Source organism: Natator depressus, chromosome 6 (assembly GCF_965152275.1).
Source record: "Natator depressus isolate rNatDep1 chromosome 6, rNatDep2.hap1, whole genome shotgun sequence".
NCBI lineage: Eukaryota > Metazoa > Chordata > Testudines > Cheloniidae > Natator > Natator depressus.
Window position 1 is genome coordinate 68018746 of NC_134239.1, and position 26659 is coordinate 68045404.

At 40.0% G+C, this 26659-nt stretch overlaps 2 protein-coding genes across 3 annotated transcripts in view; one reads left to right on the forward strand and one right to left on the reverse strand.

Annotated features, from left to right (window-relative positions):
• Nucleotides 1-8040, forward strand: part of UBR1 (ubiquitin protein ligase E3 component n-recognin 1) — a 137154-nt gene extending 129114 nt beyond the window's left edge. For both annotated transcript variants that reach the window (XM_074955630.1, XM_074955631.1), the window contains exons 45-47: nt 1582-1752; nt 5729-5830; nt 6183-8040. In XM_074955630.1, the coding sequence (XP_074811731.1) occupies nt 1582-1752; nt 5729-5830; nt 6183-6324 (415 nt within the window). In that variant the 3' untranslated portion in view covers nt 6325-8040. The remainder of the gene's footprint in view (nt 1-1581; nt 1753-5728; nt 5831-6182) is intronic.
• A 9696-nt stretch (nt 8041-17736) lies between these two features.
• LOC141990083 (photoreceptor outer segment membrane glycoprotein 2) lies at nt 17737-26181 on the reverse strand. The gene is made up of 3 exons (XM_074957047.1): nt 25601-26181; nt 21109-21355; nt 17737-18003 (listed from the first exon to the last, which is right to left on the reverse strand). Exons 1-3 carry the CDS (start codon nt 26179-26181, stop codon nt 17737-17739), a joined length of 1095 nt encoding a protein of 364 aa, XP_074813148.1.
• Between the last annotated feature and the right edge of the window lie 478 nt (nt 26182-26659).

Sequence of the window (26659 nt, forward strand, 5' to 3'; positions counted from 1 at the left end):
TGTGACACGTGACAAAACTATTAACAGAAACAATTCTGGGATGGAAATCAGATGCTGCCACTTCACCAATCCAGGAAGAACCGTTGTCTGTGATGTTCAAGTCTGGGAAGGGTATTGCAAAATTTGTAGTGAACATACTGTTTTGTTCCCAGCCACCAGTAACCAGCAGTCCATTTTAAGTATGATGCTACTTACTTTTCACATAATGACCATATATAAAACTATTACAACTTAAAGCACTGACACACTTCAGTAAACAAATGTAGGTTTGATATAGCTGACATTTGTTTTCACCATTGCCCACTTCAGGACCAGAGGTTTGGCATTGGCTTCGAGTAGGAATGCTGAACCTGGCCCACAGATGAAGTGTTAGTAGCAGAGAGGACCGTGTGAAAATATATCGTTTCACTTCCTGTGGAAAAACATGGAATCATGGATATAGTCCAATGTGCTTTTTAATTCTTTCTAAAGAGAATTTTGCTCTTGGAAGTTTTTGTATTTTAACAGTAGTGAACTTAATGCTCATGAATGAACCACTTGTTTGATCTGTGAATAGTGAGGAGGCAGGCACCAAGCAAGTTATGCTATGTCGCCCTGCCAGTGCTGCTCCTGACCTACATCACCTTACCCACTTTGGCATCCTAGTACTGTGCCTGTATGTCAGTTTTGTTATTTGTATAAATGGGCTAGAATAACATCACCAAATTTACTTCCAGTTTTGACTTGACTCAGTTCCTAATCCTGCATTTCCTCAGTTTAGTTTTAATAAGACCCAATTTGAGAAATGTGCATCTGCGTTAATGATTTACTGAAGAGAGGTACATTATTCATGGAGAGGAGGTCTTCTCACTCCATTCGTGCTGATTTAATATGCATTTTAGGAATCTTTGGGTCCTGCTGGAATCTATACGCTGATGCAGCTTTCTCCTTTCGTTTGTTTCCATTAAATACAGCAGGAGTTTGTCAACGTGTATAGTGTGATCCACATCTTAGCAGAAAGATGGTTGCCGACCATTCCCTTCCATTCACCATTGCGTGGGTCACCTTATCTGCCATTTGCAATTGAATAAGATCTCAATGGCAACTAGAGCCATTGATTACATGGAAAATTAATAGGAAAATATTAAATGTAGTTTTAGTTGTGTTAGCAGTTAGGAAATGAAGAGGACAATTACTATCATGTGAGCAGGCCTGGACTTGGAGCAATGCTTTGCAAAACTGTAGCTTGAGAACCTCTGGAACATCACTTGGTAGATGTAATGTTGGGAAGAATAATGTCCCATGTGATCACAAAAATGACAGTTACTTTAGAAAAGCTTTCACTGAATTTATACCAAATTTCCCCCCTCCCCAGCTGATCTATACTAGAGGGAAGCACCTCTTCCTTATGGGAAAAATTAGAACGAATTTTACCAGATAGTTTCAGAGGAGGCATTGTGATCAACGGTGCCTCTTTTCTGAAAAAGGCCTTTGGGTCAAACCAGCATGACTGACGGTATTTTTTAAAACCTTTTCAATCTATTTGCAATAACTATTTTGGTTCCATACTGCACTTAATAATTACCACCTTTCTCTTTACAGGTGCCCACGGTCTTTTGACGATGAACGAAAGCACCCAATGTTATGTTTGTTCTGTGGCACCATGCTGTGCTCCCAGAATACCTGCTGCCAGGAGTTGGTGAATGGGGAGGAGCTGGGAGCCTGTACCTCTCATGCTCTCCATTGTGGAGCTGGAGTGTGTATGTTCCTCAAGTAGGTAACTGATCAGTATGTAATTTTTTGCAGGGGAAAATAATTTAAGAAGGCCAGATGACACAGAAGGGCAAAAAACCTCATACTCTTTGGGATTGGGGAGAAAGAGCCAGCATGTTGACATACGCTGTAGGCCAGTAGTTCTCAACCAGACTGCTGTATCCCTTTGAGGAGTCTGATTTGTCTTGCGTACCCCCAAGTTTCACCTCACCTCACTTAAAAACTACTTGCTTACAAAATCAGAGAAAAAAAATACAAGTGTCACAACGCACTATTACTGAAAAATTACTTACTTTCTCCTTTTTATCATACAATTATAAATCAGTTGGAATAGAAATATAAACTAGTCATTGTCTGTATGAAACTTTAATTTGTACGGACTTTGCTAGTGCTTTTTATGTAGCCTGTTGTGAAATCAGGCAAATATCTAGATGAGTTGATTTGCCCCCTGGAAGACCTCTGCATACCACCAAGGGTATGTGTACCCCTGGATGAGAACCACTGCTCTAAACCACCAAAAAGTTAAATCACCCTGCAGTAAAACGGCAATGTCGGTCAATGGGCAGTGCTATAGTCTGAAGGTGTCCAGTCAAACTGCACCCTTTGTCGTGTGTTTACAGAACACCACAAAGCCAATAAGTCTATATTAACAGTAACTACTTTTCAGGTAAAATATCAAGTCTGTGCTGCAGGATCTTGTACTTGGCTTGCATTTTCAAAGTATCATAAGGGAGTTAGGCACCCTACTCCTTTAGGTTCCTTAGAAAATCCTAGCCTTTTATGCATGTTTAGTGTCAAGTTGTTAATGTATGTGATGGACAAATTACTTACAGCTTTTTCTGTATTGTTGAGTATTGTAAAGGGGCAAAATCTGATATTTGTCTTAATTTTGTTCTCTGTGGCTTAAAAATGGCTGAATTGACATTGGGGTGAGACCAACTTGTTCCGAGTGCTTTAGGCATGGGATCGAGTGGTTTTGGAGGGAGCAACATGCATACCTCCTCTGTATCTGAGAGGTTTGCTGTAGTGTGGAGCTCTTAAGGGGGAGAAATAACAGAAGTACAAGAGCATCTGGAGGAGGAAGAAATTACTTCCTGGAGGTTTCAAAACAGATTTAACTGTCATCTGAGCTTTTACCTCCTTGCACTGCCCATCAGGAGTGAGTTTGCTCACACATAGACACAGAAAAGGAAGGAGAGCGGTATTTATTTTTTTAAGACTGCAATAATTAACTAAAGAATCTCAGTTTTAATAAACATTGCTAGCACTTAGCACATTCTCTGTATATGTGGTATCTTCCCGATTAGTGAAGATTAGCATACGGGTCACTATGAAATGTCAAGAATGGTCTAGTTCAGAGGTTCTCAAAATAGGGGTCGGGACCCCTCCAGGAGTTGCAAGGTTACTTAGACTTAAGAGTCCGTGGTCCTCAGAAGACTCAGCTTTACACATCAGTGTCAGAGAACTGAAACCTGTCAGTCTGGCATGCCAGGTATTTCTGATGTAGATCAGCGGAAGCAGCTTGTTAGTCCTCACAGACAAAACAATGGAAATGTTTTACCTGAACGAGCAATGGGGAGCCTGCTCTTCTCTGCTCTATCCAGAAGCAACTTTACTTTGGGAGCTCTGCATTGCCAGCTTGATAGATCTAGAAGTATCTTACCTGCGAGGAATACAGAATGACCTAGCAGGCCACCTGAACAGATCATTTACAAGTCACCACAAGTGATGTCTTGGCCAGATACATCTTCCAGCAGTGGGGGCTTCCCCAGATAGACCTATTTGCAACAAAGTCCAACAGAAGGTGTCCACTAATTCTGCTCCCTGTGGAGTCACAGCCCAGGTTCCATAACAGGTGATAGGCTTTTCTGTGCTTCTCCACCAATTCCATTCATTGACAAGGTGTTACTAAAGATAAGAGAGGACCAGGCCAGAATCACACGTAGAGCCCCAGCAAGGACCCATATCAGCACAGGTTCTCCACTCTCCTGGCGCTATCTGTGAAACTTCTCATTTCACTTCCACTAGACTTGGACCTAATCTCCCAGGATCACAGTTGCCTACTCCATCTGAGCCTACAGTCCCTTCACTTAACTGCAGGGATGCTCCATCGCTAGGCACTAGAGAGCAAGCCTACTTGAAAGACATCAAGAGATCCTGCTGAATAGCTGAAAGCCTTCTACAAGAGTAACTTGCCTCTGTCAATGGAAGTGGTTTTTCTATCTGTTCCTGCCAGTGTGGATTATTGCTGACAAGTTCTTCAGTTCACCAGATTCTAGACCTGAATTATTATACCTGAAACACACAACCAGGGTTTGGGGGTCAGTTCCTTCAAGGTACATAAAACAACTATTTCAGTACTCCATCCTAAAGTGGACAATCGCTCTATTTTCTCCAATGATATGTCAATAAAGTTTTGAAAAGGCTTAGTCAAATTAAACCCTTAGGTGCAAGATCAAGTTGTCCTGTGGGATCTAAACTTAGTATTGCCAAGATATATGGGTTCCCCATTAAAGCCACTAGCTACCTGTTTTCTGCTGCATCTATCAATTAAGGTGGCATTTTTGGTGGCCATTACCTCTGCCAGAATAATACGGGAGCTGTGGGCATTAATGCCTTCATATCTGATCTTTTTTTAAGGACCTGCATTCTCTCTCAAAGGTGGTTTCTTCTTTCCACATAAACCAGCCAATTTATTTGCCCGTAGTTTACCCAAAGCCACACGTGAGCAAGGAAGAGGAGCATTTGCATACCTTGGACATGAGGAAAGCCTTAGCGTTTTACCTGGACAGAACCAGACACTTTCTTAAATCATCCCAACTGTTCATAGCAGTGGCAGACAGAAAAAGAGGTCGGTCTCCATCCAGAGAATTTCTTCCTGGATTGCATCCTGTGTACATATGTGCTATGGCTTGGCTAATGTCGCTCTGCCTGACAGTGTCTCAGCTCATTCGGTGAGGTTGCAGTTGGCCTCAGTGGCCTTTCTAGCACAAGTTCCAGTTGTTGACATTTGTACAGCAGCAACCACATCAGTCCACACATTTGCCTCCCACTGTGCTGTGGCTCAAGACTCCAGAAGGATGCTAGAGTTGAACAAGTTATTCTCCAATCTTTATTGAAATAGACTCTGATTCCATCTCCTGTTCTTATGGCTTGTGAGTCACCAAGATTGGAATGCATGTGTACAATCACTCAAAGAAAAACCGGTTATTAACCCGTTTTGTAACGGTTGTTGCACATGTCCGTTCCGTGACCCACCCTTTTGTCCCTCTACATCGAAGTTCCAGCAAGAAGGATCTGAGGGGGGGAGCTAGGGGCAGCTCTGCTCTTTATACCTGCATGCAGTGGTGCACTACAGCATGGGGAGCTCGAGCTGCCCAACAGGTACCACTGAGGAATACGTGTGAGATGGCTGTGCAATGGGCACACCAAATCCCAAAAGTGGAATTGACGTGTGCAGCACATCTTGAAGAACAGCTACAGAACAGGTTAGTAACCATTTTATTCTTATTGATGATAAGGCCCCTTGTGTCACGGGTATCTAATACTATACAATCACTTACATATTTATTGCTTTTGTGAAAGTCTGTAGGGGCTTGTCTGAACACAGAAATTTAACCAGTTTAGCTCAAATAGATTTTTAAAAGTTATTTAGTTAAACTCTTGCAACCCCCTGAGTGGATGCTCCTTTATGTTGGTTTAGATCTGGATTATATCAGTTTAACTTTCAGATGATTTACAGATGTATGTGATATACTAAACCAATATAAGACAGGTTTAAATCAATATAGGAGTGTCCACCCAGGGGGTTACACTAGTTTAGCTAAATCTGTTTAAAAGAACACTTCTAGTTAAGCCAGGGCAACTTTGTGTGTAGACCTGTCAAAGTTTAAGCTTTTTTTAAGGTTGCTTATAAATAGTACCTGCAAAATTATATGGTTAATAATATTTTAAACGTGACTATTTTTGCCTTAAGAATCAGGGAGTGCAAAGTAGTCCTGATAGAAGGTAAAACCAGAGGCTGCTTATATCCTGCTCCCTATCTTGACGAATATGGAGAAACAGACCCAGGCTTGAAGTAAGTGCATGTTTAACTTTTTATTTGTTAGGAGTCTTAATTTTGTTCCCTTTCTTTGTTGTTCCCCTTATACTGCGTGCAGTTCCTGCATAGTTCTGAGCAGCCCCATTTTTGGTAGACTGGTAGTGTGATTGGTAACCATTTTTCACCATCATTCAGTATTTTCCATGGTTATACCATGGGTTGTTAATGTGGGACTGTTAATAGACACTTTGCCTAGACTTATTTGCACTTGACATTGTCATAGACTCAATCAAGAAAGAGAGAAGAAAAGAAAACAAAAGGCCCAAAAATGGGGATATATAATGTTGTAACATGCCTAATGAATGTTCTCATTATTTCTCCCATGAAGAAGAGGCAACCCCCTGCATTTATGTCATGAACGTTACCGGAAACTCCATCTTCTATGGCAGCAACACTGCATCATAGAAGAGATTGCCAGGAGCCAGGAAACCAATCAAATCTTCTTTGGATTCAACTGGCAGCTGCTCTGAGTCCTAGCTTTTAATTAAATCCAGATGACTACGGATGATGTTTTGACAAAGGAAAAGGGGGTGGGGGGTATTACAGAGCCTTATCTAAGGGCTCAGACATATGACTGATGCATTGAAACAAAAATAATTCTCATTTCATAGGGTGTTTTGTTTTGTTTTTGTTTTTGTTTTTTAAAGATAAACCCTATGTGGTGACTGTTGTAGAATATTCAGGGACAGAAATATCTTTTTCCAAAGGTTGTAGGCTCTACTAATTAGATGAGGGTAGCTTCCCACATTCACCTGCCTTCCATATGCACACACCAAAAATCCCAAACTGTCATTTACTGGCACTGGGAATACACCTGGAGGTGTGTTGCTAGGAAAGAACCAAGTAAGAGAAGTTGTTAATATTTCCAGTCATATGGTACAATAGGCATATAAGGGTTGATGTGATGTCTGAAATTGTTTGTCTTGAAATTACAACAATCTAGCTGGAATTTTGTACAACCCGTCCTCCTCCTTACTGTGTGTCTGGGTTCCTAGCCCTGGCTTAGAACTTAAAATGGCCAAGATCTGTGGCATATTTTCAGAGGGAGAAGTGGTGCCAGGCCTCTACTAATCCATAACAACAGGCTCAGCAAGCATTAAGTGTTGCAGCAGAAACTTGCACTGTGCCAGACCCTGGGATTTATTGGAGAGTGCTTTCAGAGGAATAATGTTTCCACTAATCCAATCTTTAAAAGAGGGGCAGAAGGAGTGAATTGTGTGGGGGCGTTTCCATCTTGCTTGGTGCATGTAAAATTAAACAGTGTGTGCTTATTGCATTGCCAGTACTGCACCTTATATAATGTAGCTTTAGGCTACTAATTCTGGAGACTACCCCAAGGAGTCCAGCACCACACTACTGTGGTAAGGCTGTGATCAGATTTACTATGTTTGTAATAGTACCCAGCAGTCTGTGCAGAGACAAACTCTAGACTGCTGATCCAGTGGTTCTGCACTCTATTTAGCCATCTGTCAGCTACAAAAAACATAAACTGCAGTAAAATGCATTAAAGTTGAATTAAAAAGCAAGACCCTGTAGAAAATAGCATGGCAAGATTATCTATTTAGAATCACTAAACACGGGCATAAATCAATACTTTGTATCTCCATGTTGGAGGGGCTTCCCACTCTTCATTCTTGTGTTATCTGTTTGGCGCCATCCATAACCTATCTGTTTCTGGAGTCAAGCCAACCAGATGCTCGTTGTACCTTAAAGGAAAAAAATAGTTGTCTGTCTCTTTTTCAGAAACTAATGGCATTCTGTGATTGAACCATTTCTCATTAACTCATTGTTCTGTTTCCCAGATTTTAGCCATAATAATGTACATGAAGGGATCTTGTGATGTGACAGGTAAAAGTTCTAAATATACAAAGTCCCTATAACTATTACTTTTCCAGGCAATGGCATTTCTGTCTGAAAGGCTGAGCTATCCTGAGAATGCATTTTAGATCTGTGTGTTCTACTTTCCCCTCTTGCTGTTTGTGTGTGTGTGGGGGGGGGTGTTTTGTTTTTTAATGCTCTCTTAAGGCTTAGAAAGGGAGGGCTATAAAGAATTTTGTGACCTGCTGTTTGAGAGCACATGCGCATATATATTATTTTTATATATATATATACACATTATATATATATATGTGTGTGCATATATATAAAATACACACACACACACACACACACACACACACACACACACACACACACACACACACAAAATGTTTGCATTCTTTTCTTAATGATGCAGTGAGGGGACATGCCAGGGGGGTGGCAGAATCACAAATCATGATTTCATGCTTAAGTATAATTTCCTCCTAGTTTCTTGAAGTTCTTAATGAACAGCAGTCACTACTCCATTTAAAAGTGAAATTCAAGTAGGTTGGAATATCAAATCATTATTTTCTAGCATTCAAATAGTCCTTAAAATTTTTGCTCATTTTTCATCTTATTTTCCCCAGACAGTGTAAATAGTTGTCTTGAGTATCTTTTCCTATCTTCCTCTCATTGCAATGAAGAATTCTCTCTTCATTTTGATATTTTCAGGTTTTTAAACTGAAGGTAAATCCCTCTGCAAAGAAACAACGGTTTTGTTCGTCTTGTTTAACCAGCTCCATGGAGACTTGCGTGCAGTGGCCAGTTCAAAGGTTACCAATAATACTGCTTACCAGCCAAAGCACTGTGCTGAAATTAGCAAACATGCTTCCCGGAGTTTAGCACTGACTTCATAGCTGTGTTCACTTACTGTTTCCCTGTAGTTTATCTAGTCATGTATCGGATATTTTCAGTACTCCTGCGCTTTGAATGATGCAAGAAATTTGTACTCATGAAATTCAGCTAACAGACATGAAGCAAGATCACTTTATTTTGTGGTGTTGGTAATGAGCAGTTCAAACTGTGCTATACAGAGACAGGAGCTGGTTTGAGCAGGCAAACTCTCTTGCTTAACATTCCCAAATGTCTTTCTGTAGTTGGGAGAGGTAGGAAAATGAGGGCAAAGGAAGAAATGTTGCATCGTTTTCTGTTTGTTTTCACTTTCTATTCTAGCAAATGGGCTCCCAGATCATCACTAATGAGTGTGGTCATTTCTCATTTCATAAATTACTATGCAGTTTGGTTCACTGTGAGTATTATATGTATTTAGTGATTGCAAGATACCACTGATTTGAATTCCATCCAAGATAAACTGAAGAAGTTATTTGAATAATGCGTATATTGGTATCCTTAATTGCAAAAATGTAAATTTGAAACTTGTATAATGTTCTTGTGCTTTTGAAATAAAATATCTTGTATATGTATATTTAAAAGAGGAAATAAAGTAACTTCTCATACATTGTTGAGCTTTTATGGGGAGGCAATTTAGTATTTTACATTTCTCTTGCAGTGATGCCACCAGTATGGAAGGGGAAGAGGTGGCTAGTAAATAATTGGCAAACAGTACCAGTTACCATTATGGCTGATTAGTACTAGTTAACAGCTAGTTGTACTAACATCATAATTTTTGCTTCATGTTTAGAGAAATGCTTCATTCTGAAACTTCCTGTTTTTTAGCATCTAAGCTGCCAAGTCCTTTAGTACTTCTCTCATTGCAGAGAAAACTTCTTAATTATACAATTTTAATTTTAAACCAGCTATTCATCTTAATGACACTGAGAAACTTGACAATCTAAATCAAAGAAAACCTACTATACTGTCTGCTGTGTATATATAGTAGCTGAATATCCTTAAGGTCATTGTCTTTTGTTTGGTTGGGTAATGTTCAGGTTCACATGAAAAGTGGAAATATTTAAAAAAAAGAAAAAAAAACAAAAACAACCAGACACAAACATAACCAGAGAAATGGGAGAACTGGCATTCTGTTTCTTCCGGACTTGAATAGATGCAGCCTTCTGTAGCAATTTTCAGATTACAGTAAAGCTCTCAAACTGTCTTTTTAACAATACATGCTACCAGTAGCTAGGCATCACCCCACTCTCACTGTTTTTAATGTTTGCATCAGTCACCATTCAGAAGCATAAGAAGATAATTGTGAATTTAACAATGGCCTATGTGATCTTTCCTGATTGGTCGAAAAATTACATAATTTTTTAGATTCAAGCTGGGAGGTTGGAAGAGAGATGGGTCTGTAAGAATCTTCTGCAAAAATGGTCTGAAGTATATTAAAGGTGGAGAGCTGCTGGTTTAGAAAAAGCATGGCTGCATTTCTTACGGAATAAAAAATTCTTACATATTTCATGTATCTTGGGATACAACTTGTAAAATTCCAGCTACAAAGGCTTAGTCAGCACACACTTTGATTTAGTGGTTGAAGTCTCTACTTTATACTCTGGACTTTAAGATTTCTGGACTTTATGGAGTATAATTATAACAGTCTCTTCTTTCAGGTATAGGATGAAAACCTAAATGAGTCATCCAACTCTAACTGATTATTTGCCTAATTCATATTTATTGTCTTCTTCAGAGAAAGTATTGGTCTTATTCTTCCATTCAGTCTCCTAATTGTGTTGCATGGTCGGTTTGATCTATTTTAACTGTATTTTGCTGTTATACAAAATGTAATTTTTGAATACAGAAAATATAAATTACCCTCCAGGGCAGGCTGGTACACTCCTTTTCTGTGGTTAGCTATATCCCTTCAAAAGTCACCTTTTAGGGTGCCTGAGCTGGTAGAACAGTGAGGAAATACAACCCTGAGGAGGAGGGGTTAAGTTGGGAGTGCCTTGGTACATGTAGTGATGAGGCAAGATGGAAAAGTGTTAAAAGAGGTGTGAATTAGGGCTGAGATTGGTATTTAGTTTCATTGATTTTGTATCTCTCAAGAGATTGGGGTGTCAAGGATTCAGAATTCAAGGTTTCAGTATGTGTTGTTTTATACCAGGTTGGTGATCAATATGGCTTCTACCAAGCATAATTTGAGGAGGAGGCTTCAGACTTTGCACTTGGTTGGATGATACTGCATGGCATGCTCTGATGCAGCTCGTGCTGACTGGGCATTTGATGCAATATGAGCCATAATGGGATCAGCATTGAGGGGCTGTGTCAATGCTACAGAACAGGATGTCTCTGTCCTCTAAAATGCATAAAATATACTGTATTGATATTGTGTGAGTCCTGGGATAAGGTGAGAATGGGTCTAGTTTTCGTGCACAGTTCACCCCAATGCATTGTAGAATCGCTGCTTGAACTAATGTCTGAAGTAGGAGTCTTGCAAGTTCTTATCCCAGAGTTCTTTCTGCAAGTCATGTTTCTCATTGGTGGAGACAATGAAATTAAAATGTCTTAATCAGCTATCAAAATGACCTAGGCATATGTATTTCCCTAATTCAGTGCCATGTAGAAGCCCTGGTTCTGCACTGATGGGTGTGTCTGCACAGGAATAAGAGTCCACCTGTGTGTATTGGAATAAAGGATCATCCATCTAAGTGATCCAGGGCCACCTTACAGCTGAAGACTCCACCTGTACTCAAGTACCCTTTACCTTTTATCTTCTATCACTGGATGAAAAATACCTTCATATGTGAAATTTAAAACATTGCCCTGGATGTATTTTTATATAAAGCAAATGTGTATTAGTAACAAGTTGCTGCAAGCTTTTGAACTTTGAATGTTTCATTTGTCTTGAGGCAATGTATTATAGTAAACAAAATTTTAAAATTTTAAAAAATTGAGATGTTGCTAGATCCTAAAGAACAAATTGGTTAAAAACTTTGTTCCTTATACCCTCTAATAAAGAATTACAACAAAAATGTCCTTTCCAACTAAATATATTGTATTTTATATCCAGGAGGTATATTCACATTTTTAAAAAAAATTGTTAATCGTGTAAGTATTTTTCTTCCATTTCATTATGAACCCAGAGCAAGTTTGAAGATGGATTTTTATTACAGCATCCTCAGTGATGACCAGAAACCCTTAAATGGCTAAAGATCATCATCTTGCAGCTTATTAGGGAACTGCTGTAATTCTTTCATCAGAAGTTGAATATTAAATCACTGCTTTTGTTTTTAACTCTATTAAGAACAGCACAGATTGGGGTCTTTTTGAGGCAGAAGTGAGTTCCTAACCCAAGAAGTTTCAAGTATTTAATGCAGAAATGTATTGTCCTTGTTAATTCTGATTGGATTAAGCATTGATGACAAATAGGATAAGTCTCCTGCAAATCGTATTTATTTTTGTACCTGAGCAGATGCCATGGTTTACAGGCTTGGCTTGCTAATGCTTTGTGTCTTTATAAATTAATGAGAATTAGGGAGAGGGTCTGTGCTGCTAATTTAGTTTGTTTTCCTTGGTACAGTAGTTATGATATTAAAAACTCTGAGAGCCAAAACTACTTTGCCAGCAGGTTGCAACACAGTAGGTTAGATCTGTGGGATATGACAGGTTCACTGTCTAGCAAATCTAATAAAGAGAAAACAAATAATACATCGTGAGGTTCATGAAATTAATCTTCAAAGTAATGAAAATGTTCATTTAAAAAGGTATATCTTTGTCAATACGTGGTTGAGGTTTTCAAATTAGTGCTGGAGATTCATCCTAAAGTCTTCAGGGCAGGGTCCATCTTTTCATAATACATACGTACAGTGCCTAGCTATACATGGGTCTTAATCCCTGACTGGGGGCTGTCAGTGTCACCGCTGTACAATAATGAATAATTTCTGCAGCCCAGCATCTCCCATAGTTCTGGACTCCTGGACTGCTCTTCTCTTTTTAGCTTCATGGAGTGTTCAGTGTTTTGGCACTCCACGCTCTGGCCACACATCCTCTGTTCCTGCTTGCCACCAGATACTCTGCCTTTGCAGCAGCAGACAGTGGCAGTTTCTGTTGCTCCCACCCTGACTCTTCTACTTTTAGGGGGGTTTTTCTGCTCAGTTTTTGGGCAGTGGGGAGCAGCATTCTCTTTCTTCAACATTATTCCTCCTCCCTGGGTCAGTTAACTCCTCCAGAGTGATTAAGACACTGCTTTCATCTAGGATAGTATCAACATTAAAAGCATACTTTTATCTAGTCCAGATTCTAGACGAGCCCAATGCAAATCCTGGAATTCTGACCATTCTGGACATCCTCCACGAAGGCATAGACAGAGATTTTCAGCACAGGACAGTTGCATGTCAGCTATCTGCTCTTAGTAGTGTGCTATTTGCAGGATCCTGAGGCTCCTTGGAAGACAATCCACAGATTGCCAGATTCTGTCGAGCAGTTTGATTAGTGAGACCAGTGGTCAGACCACTGTTTCTGCTGATTTTGAGAACCTGACAAGCCATCCCTTTGAACCTTTGACTTCAGTGTCAGCCTTTTATTTATCCATTAAGACTTGTTTCTTAGTAGCTGTCATGTCTATCATGTGAGTGTTGGAGCTGGCAGCCTTCTCTATGTAGGATCCTTCCTTGTCTTCATGAAACACAAAGTTGGTGCTAAGGACACCAGAATTCTTAGATTTTTCAAGGCTCTTCTGTTGTTTATCTCGAGTACAGAAACCATGAGAAAATCAGCCTCTCTCTTCGTGTCCTTCCACTCAAAATGGCAGGGACTTAGCGTTTCCAAGTCCCCCATATTTAGGTGGATTAGACTGTGTATTGTGGAAGCCTACAAATCATCTGACGTTCCTGTCTCGGAAGGGATCAAGGTGAACTCCACAAGATCCTTAACCTCATGGGCGGAGCATGCAAGTGCATCCACTTTGGAAATCTGCAAAGTGGCCACTTGGCCTACAGCTAAGCAGTTCAATGTGGACTTTCTGTCTTCTGCAGAATACTTCTTTGGCAGGAAGATGCTGCAGTCAGTGGCCCAGAAATAATATGGACTTTTTAAACGAGTACATAAAAAGGCGGTGGTACTTTTGTACCAAACTCTTGTTTCATAATCCTCCCTACATATGATCATTGCTTGCTGCTTTCCAGACATCCAGAACTATTGGAGACACTGGGCTGCAAAACAGAAAACTTCTTACCGAAAATTTCCTTTTTGCAAGCAGCGTCTCCCACAATTCTACCCACCCTAGATGGCTGATGAGCTACAGGTCAGATACAGTAGAACCTCAGAGTTATGAACATCAGAGTTACAAACTGACCAGTCCACCACACACCTCATTTGGAATCAGAAGTACATAGTCACGCAGCAGCAGAGACACCCCCTCCCCCCCAAAGTCAAATACAACACAGTACTGTTTGTTTATTTTTAAGTAGTTTACATTTAAAGGAAAGTTTTTTTTTTTTTTTTTAAATTGACAGATTAACAAAACTGTTTCTGTGTTTTTGTTTCATTTACATTAAGATGGTTAAAAGCAACATTTTATTCTGCATAGTAAAGTTTCAAAGCAGTATTAAGTCAATGTTCAGTTGTAAACTTTTGAAACAACAATCAAAACGTTTTGTTCAGTTAGAAACATTTCAGAGTTACAAACAAACTCCATTCCCAAGGTGTTCGTAACTCTGAGGTTCTACTGTATTAAGTGGAATCGTTGCCATAGAATCATATTTCTTGGTCTAGTGTAGTTATTTCATTGTCTCTGGAATATTTGTTAATGATATTCATGTTTTACATCTTGGAAATAACTTGGATGATGGCAAGGAGAAGCAGAGGGGACGTGGCCAGAGCGTACAGTGCCAAAATGTGATCCACGTTGGGAGAGCAGCCCAGATGCCCAGAATTGTGGGGTTAGACTGCTTGCATAAAATAAAAGATCAGTAAGAAGTTTTCCAATCTTTACCAGTAGTGATCAAACGTATTGCCATGTGGCTGTTCATGAACGGATCTCTGTGAAATGTGTACTGATCCTCAATTCCATACCCAGGTGTTCACATCACAAAACCATTCTCACACCTGGTGCCATTGTTGGCATCATAATCAAAGAGATGAAGGATTAAACCATGAAGTATTAACTAGACTTTCCTCCCAGAGCAGGTCCTGCTAGTGTAAGGCTAAACCACAGTGTCCTCACTGGAGGATGTTTGCACTACTGCTCACACTATGCCTCTGTGGATAGAGGACAGAATAAAGTAAAAGTGTGGTGTGACTATGTAAAATGGTACCTTTTATGCTAAACAATCTTCTCCTTACATGTAATGAGTCATATTTGCTGGCTTTAGTAACCAAAATTTGATGATTCTTTACTCCTGCTAGCCTTGTAGAGACGAAAAGAGAGAGATATGTGGATGCAATTCCTCCTCCTGAATCAATAAAATTCTTTACTTTATTCCAATCTTTTGTGTAAACTCACTGAAGGCAGTGGAACTATACAGGGGTTACTGAAGACGTAATTTGAAAACAATGGGGCTGAGCAAGTGATAGCATCCAAAGGTCTAGGTCCCCATTGTGCTCAGTGCTGTATAAAAACAGAAGAGAGACAATCCCTGCCTTGTGTTTTAGATTATTTCCCCCAGATTTAATGTATTTTTTTAAGGATTTTTTCCCAAACTGAATCTTACTTTATTTCTTTATCCTCAAGGCTATGCACTGTTTGTCCTAAGTTAGTAACAGTTAAGTAAGCCATTGCCCAGAAAGGCTAGACTAATATCTTTATTGTTAAAGCTGTTTTAATGAGGAAAAAGTACAATTTTTTCACTCAACCAAATGGCAGATTTCACAGGGATCCATTTAAATTTCACAACACATTTTAATGGTCAGTGTACAATGATGCCTTTTATAAAGTGATAAATTGTTTCAGTACGCACCTAAAGAAAAAGAATATTTTCTATGCTTTTAGCTTGTTGGGTTTTACTTTGAAAAATTCCAGGAATCAAAAACTAGTTCAAGTATAATCTTTTTAAAACAAACTTTATTCAAATCAATTTAAACAAACATCCCGGAGTTTGTATTGTAATAAGGTTTTTGTTCAATTAAGATAATTTAGCTACAGCATGCTGTCTAGATGCAAATGGTCTGGTTTTATGCCTCTACATTTCTCATTAAACAATGCATTCTAATCAGAAAAGGAATTTTCAGCACTTGCACTGAGGATTGGCACACAGACAACCAACTGCAATGTTTGCCAGTTCTGGGAAACATTATGTGGTGGCCTACTAAAGCTGAATTATATTTTCACTCCCACGGAGCTGATTTCTTGAATTTCTCAAATGTAGATCCCAAGTAAGTAATTGTTACAGTAAATGAAAAACTGGCAGAGAATTTGAATGCCACCTTTTCTCCAGAGATTTTGTTTTTAACTGCAAATGCTCATTTTAATGTTTTTCATTATTTTATTTTCATAGTCATCACTCATTTAGTTTAGCACCAACTATGGACATTGTAACTTGAATGTCATGTTTTCAGAAAGGATGCACTGGTGTAAATTGCTATGAACAATTATTCTAGGGATCCTCAGATCTTTGGAGTCAAGGATTAATCATGGCTATGTATAGTTTCTCACTGATGAAGGAGAATGGTTCTAACTAAGGCCCCAATTCAGCAAAGTACATAAACCCATACCTACCCTTTAAAGCATTTGAGTAGTCCAATTTGAAATCCATAGACATGTGCCTAAGTATCTTGCTGTCTCAGAGCCTAAATTACCCATAAGATACATCTTATCTACAGTACATCCTTGTTTAGCCTAATGTTATAGGAAACATTGAATAAGTTTGGATAATCAAGGGAATTGTTTCACTGTAACTATTGTACAATATAACAATGGGATGCATGGCTCTATTTTGGCAGCAGGGAGATACAGAAAATTGTTTCTTTATTGTATCTGGTTATTTAAATGAAATGTATGAGGTGCCCAAAGACACATTCCAACAAATAAGTTAACAAAAAAAGTATGAAGTAAAAATGTTTTATTTGGCCTGTTCTCTATCTTTAGCTACATATTAATCAGCGTAGTATGTGATGTGTACAATATATTGTCATGCTATTGATGAATCTCACACCAACATTCAAAGGACCAGGCTGGTCGTCTAGGAAAGTGACAGAATGGGAAAGAGAGTGCCATTCTGTCTTCACTGGGCCCAAATAATCTCCAGTATTTCACCTCCCGAATCTGTAGCAGTTATTTGGACAGAGTAGGGGATTTTTGGGAGGTTGGGGGCAGGAAGAAGGGATTATATCTTATTCTAAAATACATCTGTTTATGAGAAGTGCTGTTTGCTTTTTGTTAGTGTGTTTTGTTTGTTGGTACAACTCTAATTTCAACATTTTAATATTCTTAGCATTAAGCTTCCAGTTTATTTCCTGTATAAAATTTCTTTGAATGGGATTTCTTCTTGCAACTTCCATTGACTTTTGAAAGACTAAAGTGTGAGAAAGAACAGTCATAGTTGAAGACAGATTTCAGGGTTTTTAAAAAAAAATTATGTAAAATTAACTTGCATTTTCTTACTCTACCATTTCAACTTGATTGCAGTTAGCTAATAAATTCCCTTTGAAGCTCAGTAATATGCTGGGAATTTGTCCAAATTTAGCAGGTTCACTTGGATTTTATTGTAGCAGCACTTTCATTTGATGATGGTTTGTCATTTCTTAAAGAACTTTATAATTCAAATGTAGAAAGACTGAAATAGTAGCTCCTTCATAGGTGTCCATTCTGACTCTCCTCTGCTATATAGTCTTCGCTCTGATTTTCATGTTTTTCAGACCACGTGAGGAATATGTGGGGCAGGGTATGCAGTGAGAGATGGGGGAAAACTGTATTAATCCATGCCATATCATTTTATGCAGTATTAAAAAGCAGGGCTTTCACAAGAGTGAGTAAAGAAGCCAGAAGGACAGGAACTCTGGCCTACAGAAGCTATATCCAGCCCAAGGAGTCTCAGCTTTTGGACTTGCCACCACCACGCTGTGATTTGTCCAGTTACCCAGTTAGTGTTCCCATTTTGTCCCCACCAGTGAAAAATCTGGTAACTTCAGGATTGCAGTTAAGGTATCAAACCATATTTAGGTCTTCAATAAAGCATCTGTCATGTCTAGCTAGCTTTGGGGATGGATTTTGATGGAACATTGTCTGGACCATAGTTTGCAGTTTGAACATCTATATTGGGATCATTCATCTCTGAGACAGTAGAGATCTGATTGGCTTTGCCAAGGTTCTTAATGATGCTGAAGTTGTATTTGGCAGTTTCTACAAAGCTGTTCTCCAGTAACCAGCCATCTGACTCGCACTCTGGATCACCCAATAGGAGAACATTCTTCATTGCCGTTTGCAGGTAACGGACCCCAATAAGTACAGAGATCTGTAAGAAAAGGATAATAGTTAACTATGGAGTGCATATTACAGCCTGAATTCCACTGGTGACAACTGGCTGTGTCCTTTAGACATCAGTGTCATTATTAGTATTGGGTAGAACTGTTGAGATCCAGTAATAGATCTAACAAGTCTCCTGAAAGTATTAGAGAGAAAACCACCTGTCATAAATATAAAGGGAAGGGTAAACCCCTTTAAAATCCCTCCTGGCCAGAGGAAAAATCCTCTCACCTGTAAAGGGTTAAGAAGCTAAAGGTAACCTCGCTAGCACTTGACCAAAATGACCAATGAGGAGACAAGATACTTTCAAAAGCAGGGAGGAGGGAGAGAAACAAAGGGTCTCTGTCTGTCTATATGCTGCTTTTGTCGGGGATAGACCAGGAATGGAGTCTTAGAACTTTTAGTAAGTAATCTAGCTAGGTATGTGTTAGATTATGATTTCTTTAAATGGCTGAGAAAAGAATTGTGCTGAATAGAATAACTATTTCTGTCTGTGTATCTTTTTTGTAACTTAAGGTTTTGTCTAGAGGGATTCTCTGTGTTTTGAATCTAATTACCCTGTAAGGTATCTACCATCCTGATTTTACAGAGGGGATTTCTTTACTTCTATTTACTCCTATTTCTATTAAAAGTCGTCTTGTAAGAACACTGAATGCTTTTTCATTGTTCTCAGATCCAAGGGTTTGGGTCTGTGGTCACCTATGCAAATTGGTGAGGCTTTTTATCCAACATTTCCCAGGAAAGGGGGGGGTGCAAGTGTTGGGAGGATTGTTCATTGTTCTTAAGATCCAAGGGTCTGGGTCTGTAGTCACCTAGGCAAATTGGTGAGGCTTTTTACCAAACCTTGTCCAGGAAGTGGGGTGCAAGGTTTTGGGAAGTATTTTGGGGGGAAAGACGTTTCCAAACAGCTCTTCCCCAGTAACCAGTATTTGTTTGGTGGTGGTAGCGGCCAATCCAAGGACAAAGGGTGGAATATTTTGTACCTTGGGGAAGTTTTGACCTAAGCTGGTAAAGATAAGCTTAGGAGGTTTTCATGCAGGTCCCCACATCTGTACCCTAGCGTTCAGAGTGGGGGAGGAACCTTGACACCACCACAGAGAGTTTTATTAAACCCCTGTACTTTAGTTAGAATTCTCACTACAGCAAAGGATAAGATAGAATTTCTTTTGAGTACTTCAGCCTGAAGTGCTACCATTACCTACTGGCACCATTAGGCATGAGGGGTGAAATCCTGGACCAAATGAAGTAAATGCAGTGAGTGGGGCGTGGGCAGTTAGACCTAGTGGTTGCGGCTGAGTCACGCCTAGTGGAAGGCAGGGGAGCAGGGACCTGGAGTATAGCAGGAACTGGGAGAGAAGAGGAGTCTGGGATAGGAAGACCAGAACCAGGAGCAGGTGGGGAAACAGGAACTGGGATCAGGCAGGAATGCAGGGCTCAGGAGTTGGGTAAGCAGGAGGGGTCCATAGTAGCAGCCAGCCAGGGATTCCTCTAGTTAAGTGGTTCTCAACCTATTTACCATTGTGAGCCTTGGGAGGAAGAGGTGGGGCCTCAGGTGTCTGGTTTCCAGCAATTAAAAAGGTGGTAATCTTAAGATTAGGCTGCAAGCAGATTGCAGGTTGAGAACCACTGCTGACAACTTCCTGTTGTTACTTCCTGGTTTATATAGAGTCCCTCAGCCAATTGGGGGGCTGGATGTTCCCCCTCTCAGGAGCTTTGGGGGCAGGGCCCTCTATCAGCTAATGCTTCACTGGATCTTTCCCTAGTTACTCTTATGAGCCGCTGGGAGGCAGTTGTGGACTGGACCCTACCTGGAGACCCATGGGCTTGGGTTTGAGGCCTGTGATTCCTCTCAGTAAATGGGAATTTTGTCATTCGCATCCATGGAGACCCAGTTTTATTCAATGAGCTTTCATCATTCAGGATTCAGTCATGTACCTACATTTCAATGCAGGAATTGAAAGGAGATAGCCTACAGTCTAATCTTAGGGGAAAAAGCTTCCCACCCCCATAGATCAATGACAACCTGGAGGGTAGTTTTCCTAGTGGATTCCAGAGACTGAATTTTTCAAAGTTTCCAAAGGTACATTGGAATGAGGTGGTGGCTGTTTAAAAGGCAAATGAGGCCTGGTTTGGCAGGAAGAGCAGTACTGATGATTTCTGGCACCTTTAAAATGCATAGTGAAATTTTCAGTGGCAGATCCTTCCCCAGAACATAAATACATATTGCATGAATGTATTTCAGTGAAGATGCAAGAATCTGTCTGATCTGAAAATTGTTACTGTATAATGTTTTAAAACAAAATGTTTAATGCTTATACAATAAAGTTACAATCAGAAATATCAAACTACTATTAGGGATGAAAACTGCTTTTTAATCTCTGCCATTGGGCTCCTTTGAATGTGGATCAAAGCTTCCAGTCAGTTTTCTCTGCAGCCCACAACAGCATGAATGCATTTTTGCAGATGCAGACAGTTTGTCTACATGGCTATTTTGGTTGCAGAGCTGGAGGCTGCAGCTGAACATGTGTTCCATAATGGTATTTTCTAGCTGTATGATAACCCCCAGCAGGGCACTCTGAGATACTGATATTAATCCAAAGCTTGATTCATAGATAAAATTAACAGTTTATTTTAGTCTCCCTCTCTTTCCTCAGATTCCTTCTTAAAATTCACTTTTTCAAGCCATTTTTTCTCTTTTTTTCCCCATCTGTAATACTTACACCTTCCTCACCTAATCTGCTATCCAGTGTCTTGTCCTGTTTGTCTCAGATTGTAAACTCTTCAGGGCAAGGAATGTCTTAATCTGTTTATACATTTACAGTGCTATATACATGATTTCTTGTAGTTATAATTTTCAGGGAGATTTGATTCTCCTGTTATGGACTTTGAGAAAACTGCCTGTACTCAAGAAAGTGTTTCTGGAATTGTATTGGAGACATTAGCTGACCAAGTCACTGTATGATTGCAGATGTGCCTCTTGCACATTACACTCTAGTCATTCCCATTCCTGTTTCCAGAGGTCAGGCAGCCTGGAAGTGTTCACCTCCCAGTTCTGATATAGAAATCTCTCACAAACCACCTTCTCAATCCTTACCTCAAACAACCAGATGATGAGCACAGTAAGCCCAATTGACCTCATGATACCAGTGTAGTAATCCAGCAGGGCCTGCCTGCATCCCTTCATCCAGATATTGAGCTCCTCCATCAGAAAATCATAATTATAGTGAGCGGTGTTATTTGTAAGCTGGTATTGGATACAAGGCCGTGGTGAATTTGGATTGCAGCAGCTGAAGGGCACTCCATCCACCAAGAACTTCCCATCAACATTACTTTTCAGACGGCTGCAACAAGATGGAAAGTAAAGGCATTATAGAGCTGGTAGCAGCAGCAATAGATACATTGGCAATTTCTGCTGCTGTTGTTTAGAAGCTACATCCTAACTGTGGATAGCTGCAGACCTTTCAAAGGTGGAGTAGGGAGAATGAGAATACATTTCCCCAACATGCCAGGCTGTTCAATGTGGAAAGGAGAAATTTCTGCTAAAGTGTTTCCTCAAGTGTAGTATCAGTTCTATGTTAATTATGACCTCTGCTGAGGGGCTGTGTCCTGTGTCCTGCAGGGAGTGGATTCAATGATGATATGGAGAATCTTTCTAGACACATGCACTGAGAATATTAAAAAAGCAAAAACTATAATTTGGTTTTCTTGGCACAATTCTAGTGCAGGACAGAGCATTATAATGCTGTGTTTTGCTAGCATCTCTGCTTCTCTAGTGTTTTTTGTAACAAAAATGTCTACAAAACGTCAGCCAATACAGGAACAAATGTGAGCCACAGTAACCATGAGAGATTGCTTATTGACTGTTGAACATTGTATCCATCTGACATGGCTGGAATGACATGTATTCCCTGACCATTTACTATACATGAACGTCCCCTCTCTTTATTTTGCTAGTGGTCCTGTTAGAAATACTGAAGTTACTTGTTTAACATCCTGTCAAAATTTTATCCCTCAGTGAGCTACCACCAAATCTCAGGGAGGTTACCTGCTTTATCAGCTACAGGAATGAGGTAAGCATGAACTCCTCCGTCTTGTAGAGTCTCTACCTTAATTTTGCTGCTCTGATTCTCTGAGCTATTCTACTCCTGCTAATGGCAGCAGAATGAATGAGAGATAAAAGAACCTCATCAGTCAAGTTCCTGAAAGTGCATAGAGTATAACTAGTGTAAGTGTCAGAACAACAAATTGTCAGGAGAACAGGAAGGTGAACCAAAGAGACACGGAACTGAGGCCAGGAAAGAAACTGTAGTGGAGGGGAAAGGAGAGGGTGGACAGATCAAATGGGGAAGGAAAAAATTCCTACCTTGGCCTGTAGTTCCCCTTTACTCATGATCCGTACTCCCAATGTCCCCCCCACACACTCTAAAATGACAGAATAATGGCCCCTGTATGTCAATGACATGAATCCATTAGCTACATGGTGATTGTTAAAACTCACTCATTTTCTGGGGCCCTAAGCATTCTTTTATTCCCAGCCATTTTTTTTTCATTTCCTTGTTGCTCACTCCAAGTAGCTGTGGTGAGAAGGGTACTCTATTTCTAATATCTATAACAGAAGGTTCAAAAATCTTATGGGTGTCTCCCCATTGCCATAGTATTTCCCTCAGTGATGGCAAATAGCAAATTCTGACAGTTAATGTTGGAATTTGCCACTGCTGTACCAGTGGCAGAAATGTTATGGATAAGAAGACTGGGCAACGTGGGGAGATGCTCATTAGAATTTACTACCTTAATTTAGTGTAATCAAATTACATGGGTTCTTGCAGCAGGCATTTTTATGGTGAACAAAAACAGGTAACCCTGTTTACTTTTACACTCCAAGGATGTGCTTGTAACTAACCAAAGCAATCACATGATCTTGTTGTTTAGCACCTTTGTCCCCCTTCTACAACTTCCAGCGTTTGTTACCATTTCTTATCCTAGTGTGGTTTAATGTAGATTGGAGGCTCTACAGAGCAGGGACATTGTTTTATTTGTCTACACAGTGCACCATGTGCATTAATGGTGCCGTATAAGCAAATATTTTCTTGATGAGATGTGACACAGAACAGCATTTTTTCTGCAGGACTGACAGGAATGAAAAAGCAATTCATTTTACTTTTATCTCCAAAGGTCAGCTGATATTGTTGGGAGCTCCCATGGAGAGCCGATCTGCTGAGTATAACAGTTATATCACTTTTCAAAGTAGAACCATGCTTTAAAACACCTCTTCAATCAATCTGCCCTCTCTTGTCAATACTTCCCCCACACTCCTTCTCCTACGCAGTTATCCTAAGCCTTATTTTATTTACATGGTAAACGGCTCTGGGCAGGAAAGGTGTCTTATCTATGTGTAACACCGAGAGACCCTGGTCATCGGCGGACAAAATCTAACCTAGGACCTCTGGAGCTTTGTGCATGAGCCTCGACTGTATGAGCTAAAAGCCATATGGCTTGTAGTTAAGGCTACAGAGCAGACTCATTAATCTGTCTCTAAGTGGTCTCGGTGCCACTAGATGGGACAGAATACCACACCCAGGAGGTGTGTGCTTTACATATGCTCTCTGAAGACCTTGGTAAACCTCCAGCACTATGTAAATGCTTAGTAGTAATAACTGCAATTTCAATTTCCAAGCTTTATGCAAACTGGATCTTTGGTTTCACATCACCTGGGTTCATGCCCACTGAATCTTGAGTTCAAACATAGCCAAAAACTCAGTCCAATCCAATTGAAGTGTGTTGTTTTCCTTAGCTTCATGTTGAAATGATCAAAAGTTGTGAGTTTTGAGTAGCTTTGACATCAACCCGCCAATCAGTCCAGACTTGCTCAGATCTTGGGCTGAGGTTTTCCTGAGAGGTTTTCAAATCTTTTGACAAGCCTGGCCCACATTCTGAGCTTGATATGAAAGCTGAAATGAGGCAGGTTTCAATAACGTTTGCACAGCCTTGGCTAACCTTTCTTAGTTCTTTCATCAGAGTCCTGCTCTCTCCCAACCAACCATGCGGGTATCTCACAACACATTTTTCCCTTCCTGCTGCTTGTGTATTAAAGAAAAACTGCAAATAATGTTGATTTGCTTGATCAGTGAAAAGCATAACTTGTTTATTTTTTTGAAGAGTCATATATAAAATAATTAAATATACATAATAAAGCAGGAAGCAGCCAAAGTAACAGTTTGATGACTTGTAAGAAGACAGGAAGACGAGAAAAGCAGATTTTCCCCCCCGGGTTCTTCTGCAGACTTTCTAGACTTCTGGAAAATGAAATGGGGAGGGGAAAAGATAAAACTTCCTGTGTCTAGCTGCAGCTCTGATCTTTCTGTCTTGATACATGTCTTCAAACTTCGTTTCCTGTTGGAATTATCATTAATATGGTCAGCTCTCAGAGGTTACACAGCTACACAAATCTCCTTAGTGAAGATTTTTTAAAACCTTTTCAAGAATTATCACATACTACTTTGTCAGGTGCTTCTTTAACATTCTGATTGATTGTTACTTTTTATGTTATCTAAGAAAGAATTACTGCAGTCTTCTTTTAAGTGCACCACTTCACTCTTCATGATTTTCATGGGAAACTAGCACCAACACGTGCAACTTTTCTCCTGAGTTTCCCTCCGTCCCCCATCTTTTTATGTAATGTATATGGTGTGTGCAATGTCATTAACTCTCCAGGGTGGAAGCGCAGTGAGCCTTGAACTTAGATTTGTGGAGTCGTGTATGTGAAGGAAGAGCTTTCAATTTTTTTAAAATGCAATTAAAGATGACCAGACAATGTGGTGGCAGCACAATCAATGGTTTTCCTTCACTTCCAGAAAACTCAGGAGCAGACTGCTCCGGGTACCTGACTTGCCACCTTACAGAGGGAGTGAACATTTCAGTGCATTGTGTAATATACCAAAAAGTTTTTTTAAAAGGCAACTTTTTATCATCCACATAGTTAACACATTTTGTTGCTAGAATGATCATTCCAGATTTGACTCTACAGCTCTTATTCAAAGACAGACGTCCAGGGGACTTAGGGCTTGTTTCTGCTCCCTTTATAAATCCATCAAAACTGTCAGTGAGCAAGATAGTGCCCTTAAGTGCTACCACACTAAGCTTATGTTCATCCTTGGTCTTAGGGTGACCATGTGGCCGAAACAAAGTGCTATTACTGTCATTATGTACTTGGCTGATACCATCAGATGCATTACGCAGACTCTGCATGTGTTACGTTACATCTCTGTGCTGATCTGATCACAGAAGTACTTCCTTTCCTTGAGATGGACACACCACCAGAATTGATCAATGTGATCTTTGGAAGAACTCTTCTTTCCCTCACTCCCAAAATGTCCTAACCCTAACTACTGGAGTTTGATCTTCAAATGCAGGTGCAACAACCAGCTTTGCCCTGCTTTCCCCACCCTTCAGTGCTTATCCTTGCATATTGCTTGTCTAATATGCCTCTACCTTTTGCTCAATACAAATTCTTTTTGACTGGGGTTTTTGGGGGTGGGGGTAAGATTTGTTCCTTCTCTAACTTTCTATCATGACCAATGAATACTTACTCCAAAACCTCTTTGGAGGCCATATTCAGATAACGAACAGATATCCACTGAATTTCAAACCAGTCTCTGAAGCCATTGTTTCCACAGCACTGGAATCCAATTTGTAATAGGTCTATAGTTTTCTTTAAGAAGCACCGTCCAGGGATGTCTGTGTCCTTGTAGAATTTAATAGCATCTCTCAATCCCAGATAAAGAGACTCCTCCAACTCATTCCTCATGGTGTAGCACATGACAGCACCCACCAGGATGCAGAAGGTGAAGCAGAAGGTGCACACAATGTAAGGGAGCATGACTAGCCTCCATCGGGAGAACTTGTTGGTGTCCGAACAGTCATAGCAGATTTTGCCACCAAGGAAGTTGATGATGCAAGCTATGACCCCTACTGAGATGAGCATGTTGGGGACAGAGTTAATCTCCCCTTTTGCCATTACCTCACTGCGCTTCTTGATCTCTATTTTCAGAAAGAGACCCAGGCTGAAGAGAATGACACCAGTTGCTACAGAAACCCAGTTGAGGATCCACAGGATCTGAGCCAATTTGTCTCTCTTAGTTTTTGTGAATTTTACTTTTAGGACAGCCATGGTCAGATCAGCGTTGGAAAAAGAAGCGTAGGTGGGGGAAGCTCATAAGCAGATTAATAGCATGTATCTAGAGTGAAGGAAAGGAAGAAAGATTACTGTCTGTCATTTATTGTATATTTATATAATATGTGCAAGGAACTTCCTATACACTCTGAAGCTCTAGTGGAGATCTGCCAGGAGCACCCCACCTCCTGCTTGAATTTCCTCCAGGAAGGTGGAATTTAGAAAGATATAATTCTAGGGAGAGATTGGAAACACTTAAAACAAAAATAAAAAAATAAAAAAACACTCCAACCAAACAAAAAACACAGTATACCAACAAGGGTGGCTTTAAGATTTTCACTATGGGAGAGTGCTCCCTTAATGTAGTGAAAATATTATTTTGTATGCCCAGACCTGGAATACCGTGGTCAGTTCTGGTCACCCTGTCTAAATGAGGATAGAATAGAAACAGAAGGGGTTTAAAGACCAGCAACAA

Bases quoted from the DNA above. Each gene is read 5' to 3' on its own strand.
- LOC141990083 (XM_074957047.1), bottom strand. From the start codon at position 26,181: ATGGCTGTCCTAAAAGTAAAATTCACAAAAACTAAGAGAGACAAATTG. The intron at 21,356-25,600 runs GTAAGTATTCAT...ATCTTGTTGCAG, and splicing joins GCCTCCAAAGAGGTTTTGGA to CCGTCTGAAAAGTAATGTTG. The intron at 18,004-21,108 runs GTAAGGATTGAG...CTTTTCTTACAG, and splicing joins TCATCATCTGGTTGTTTGAG to ATCTCTGTACTTATTGGGGT.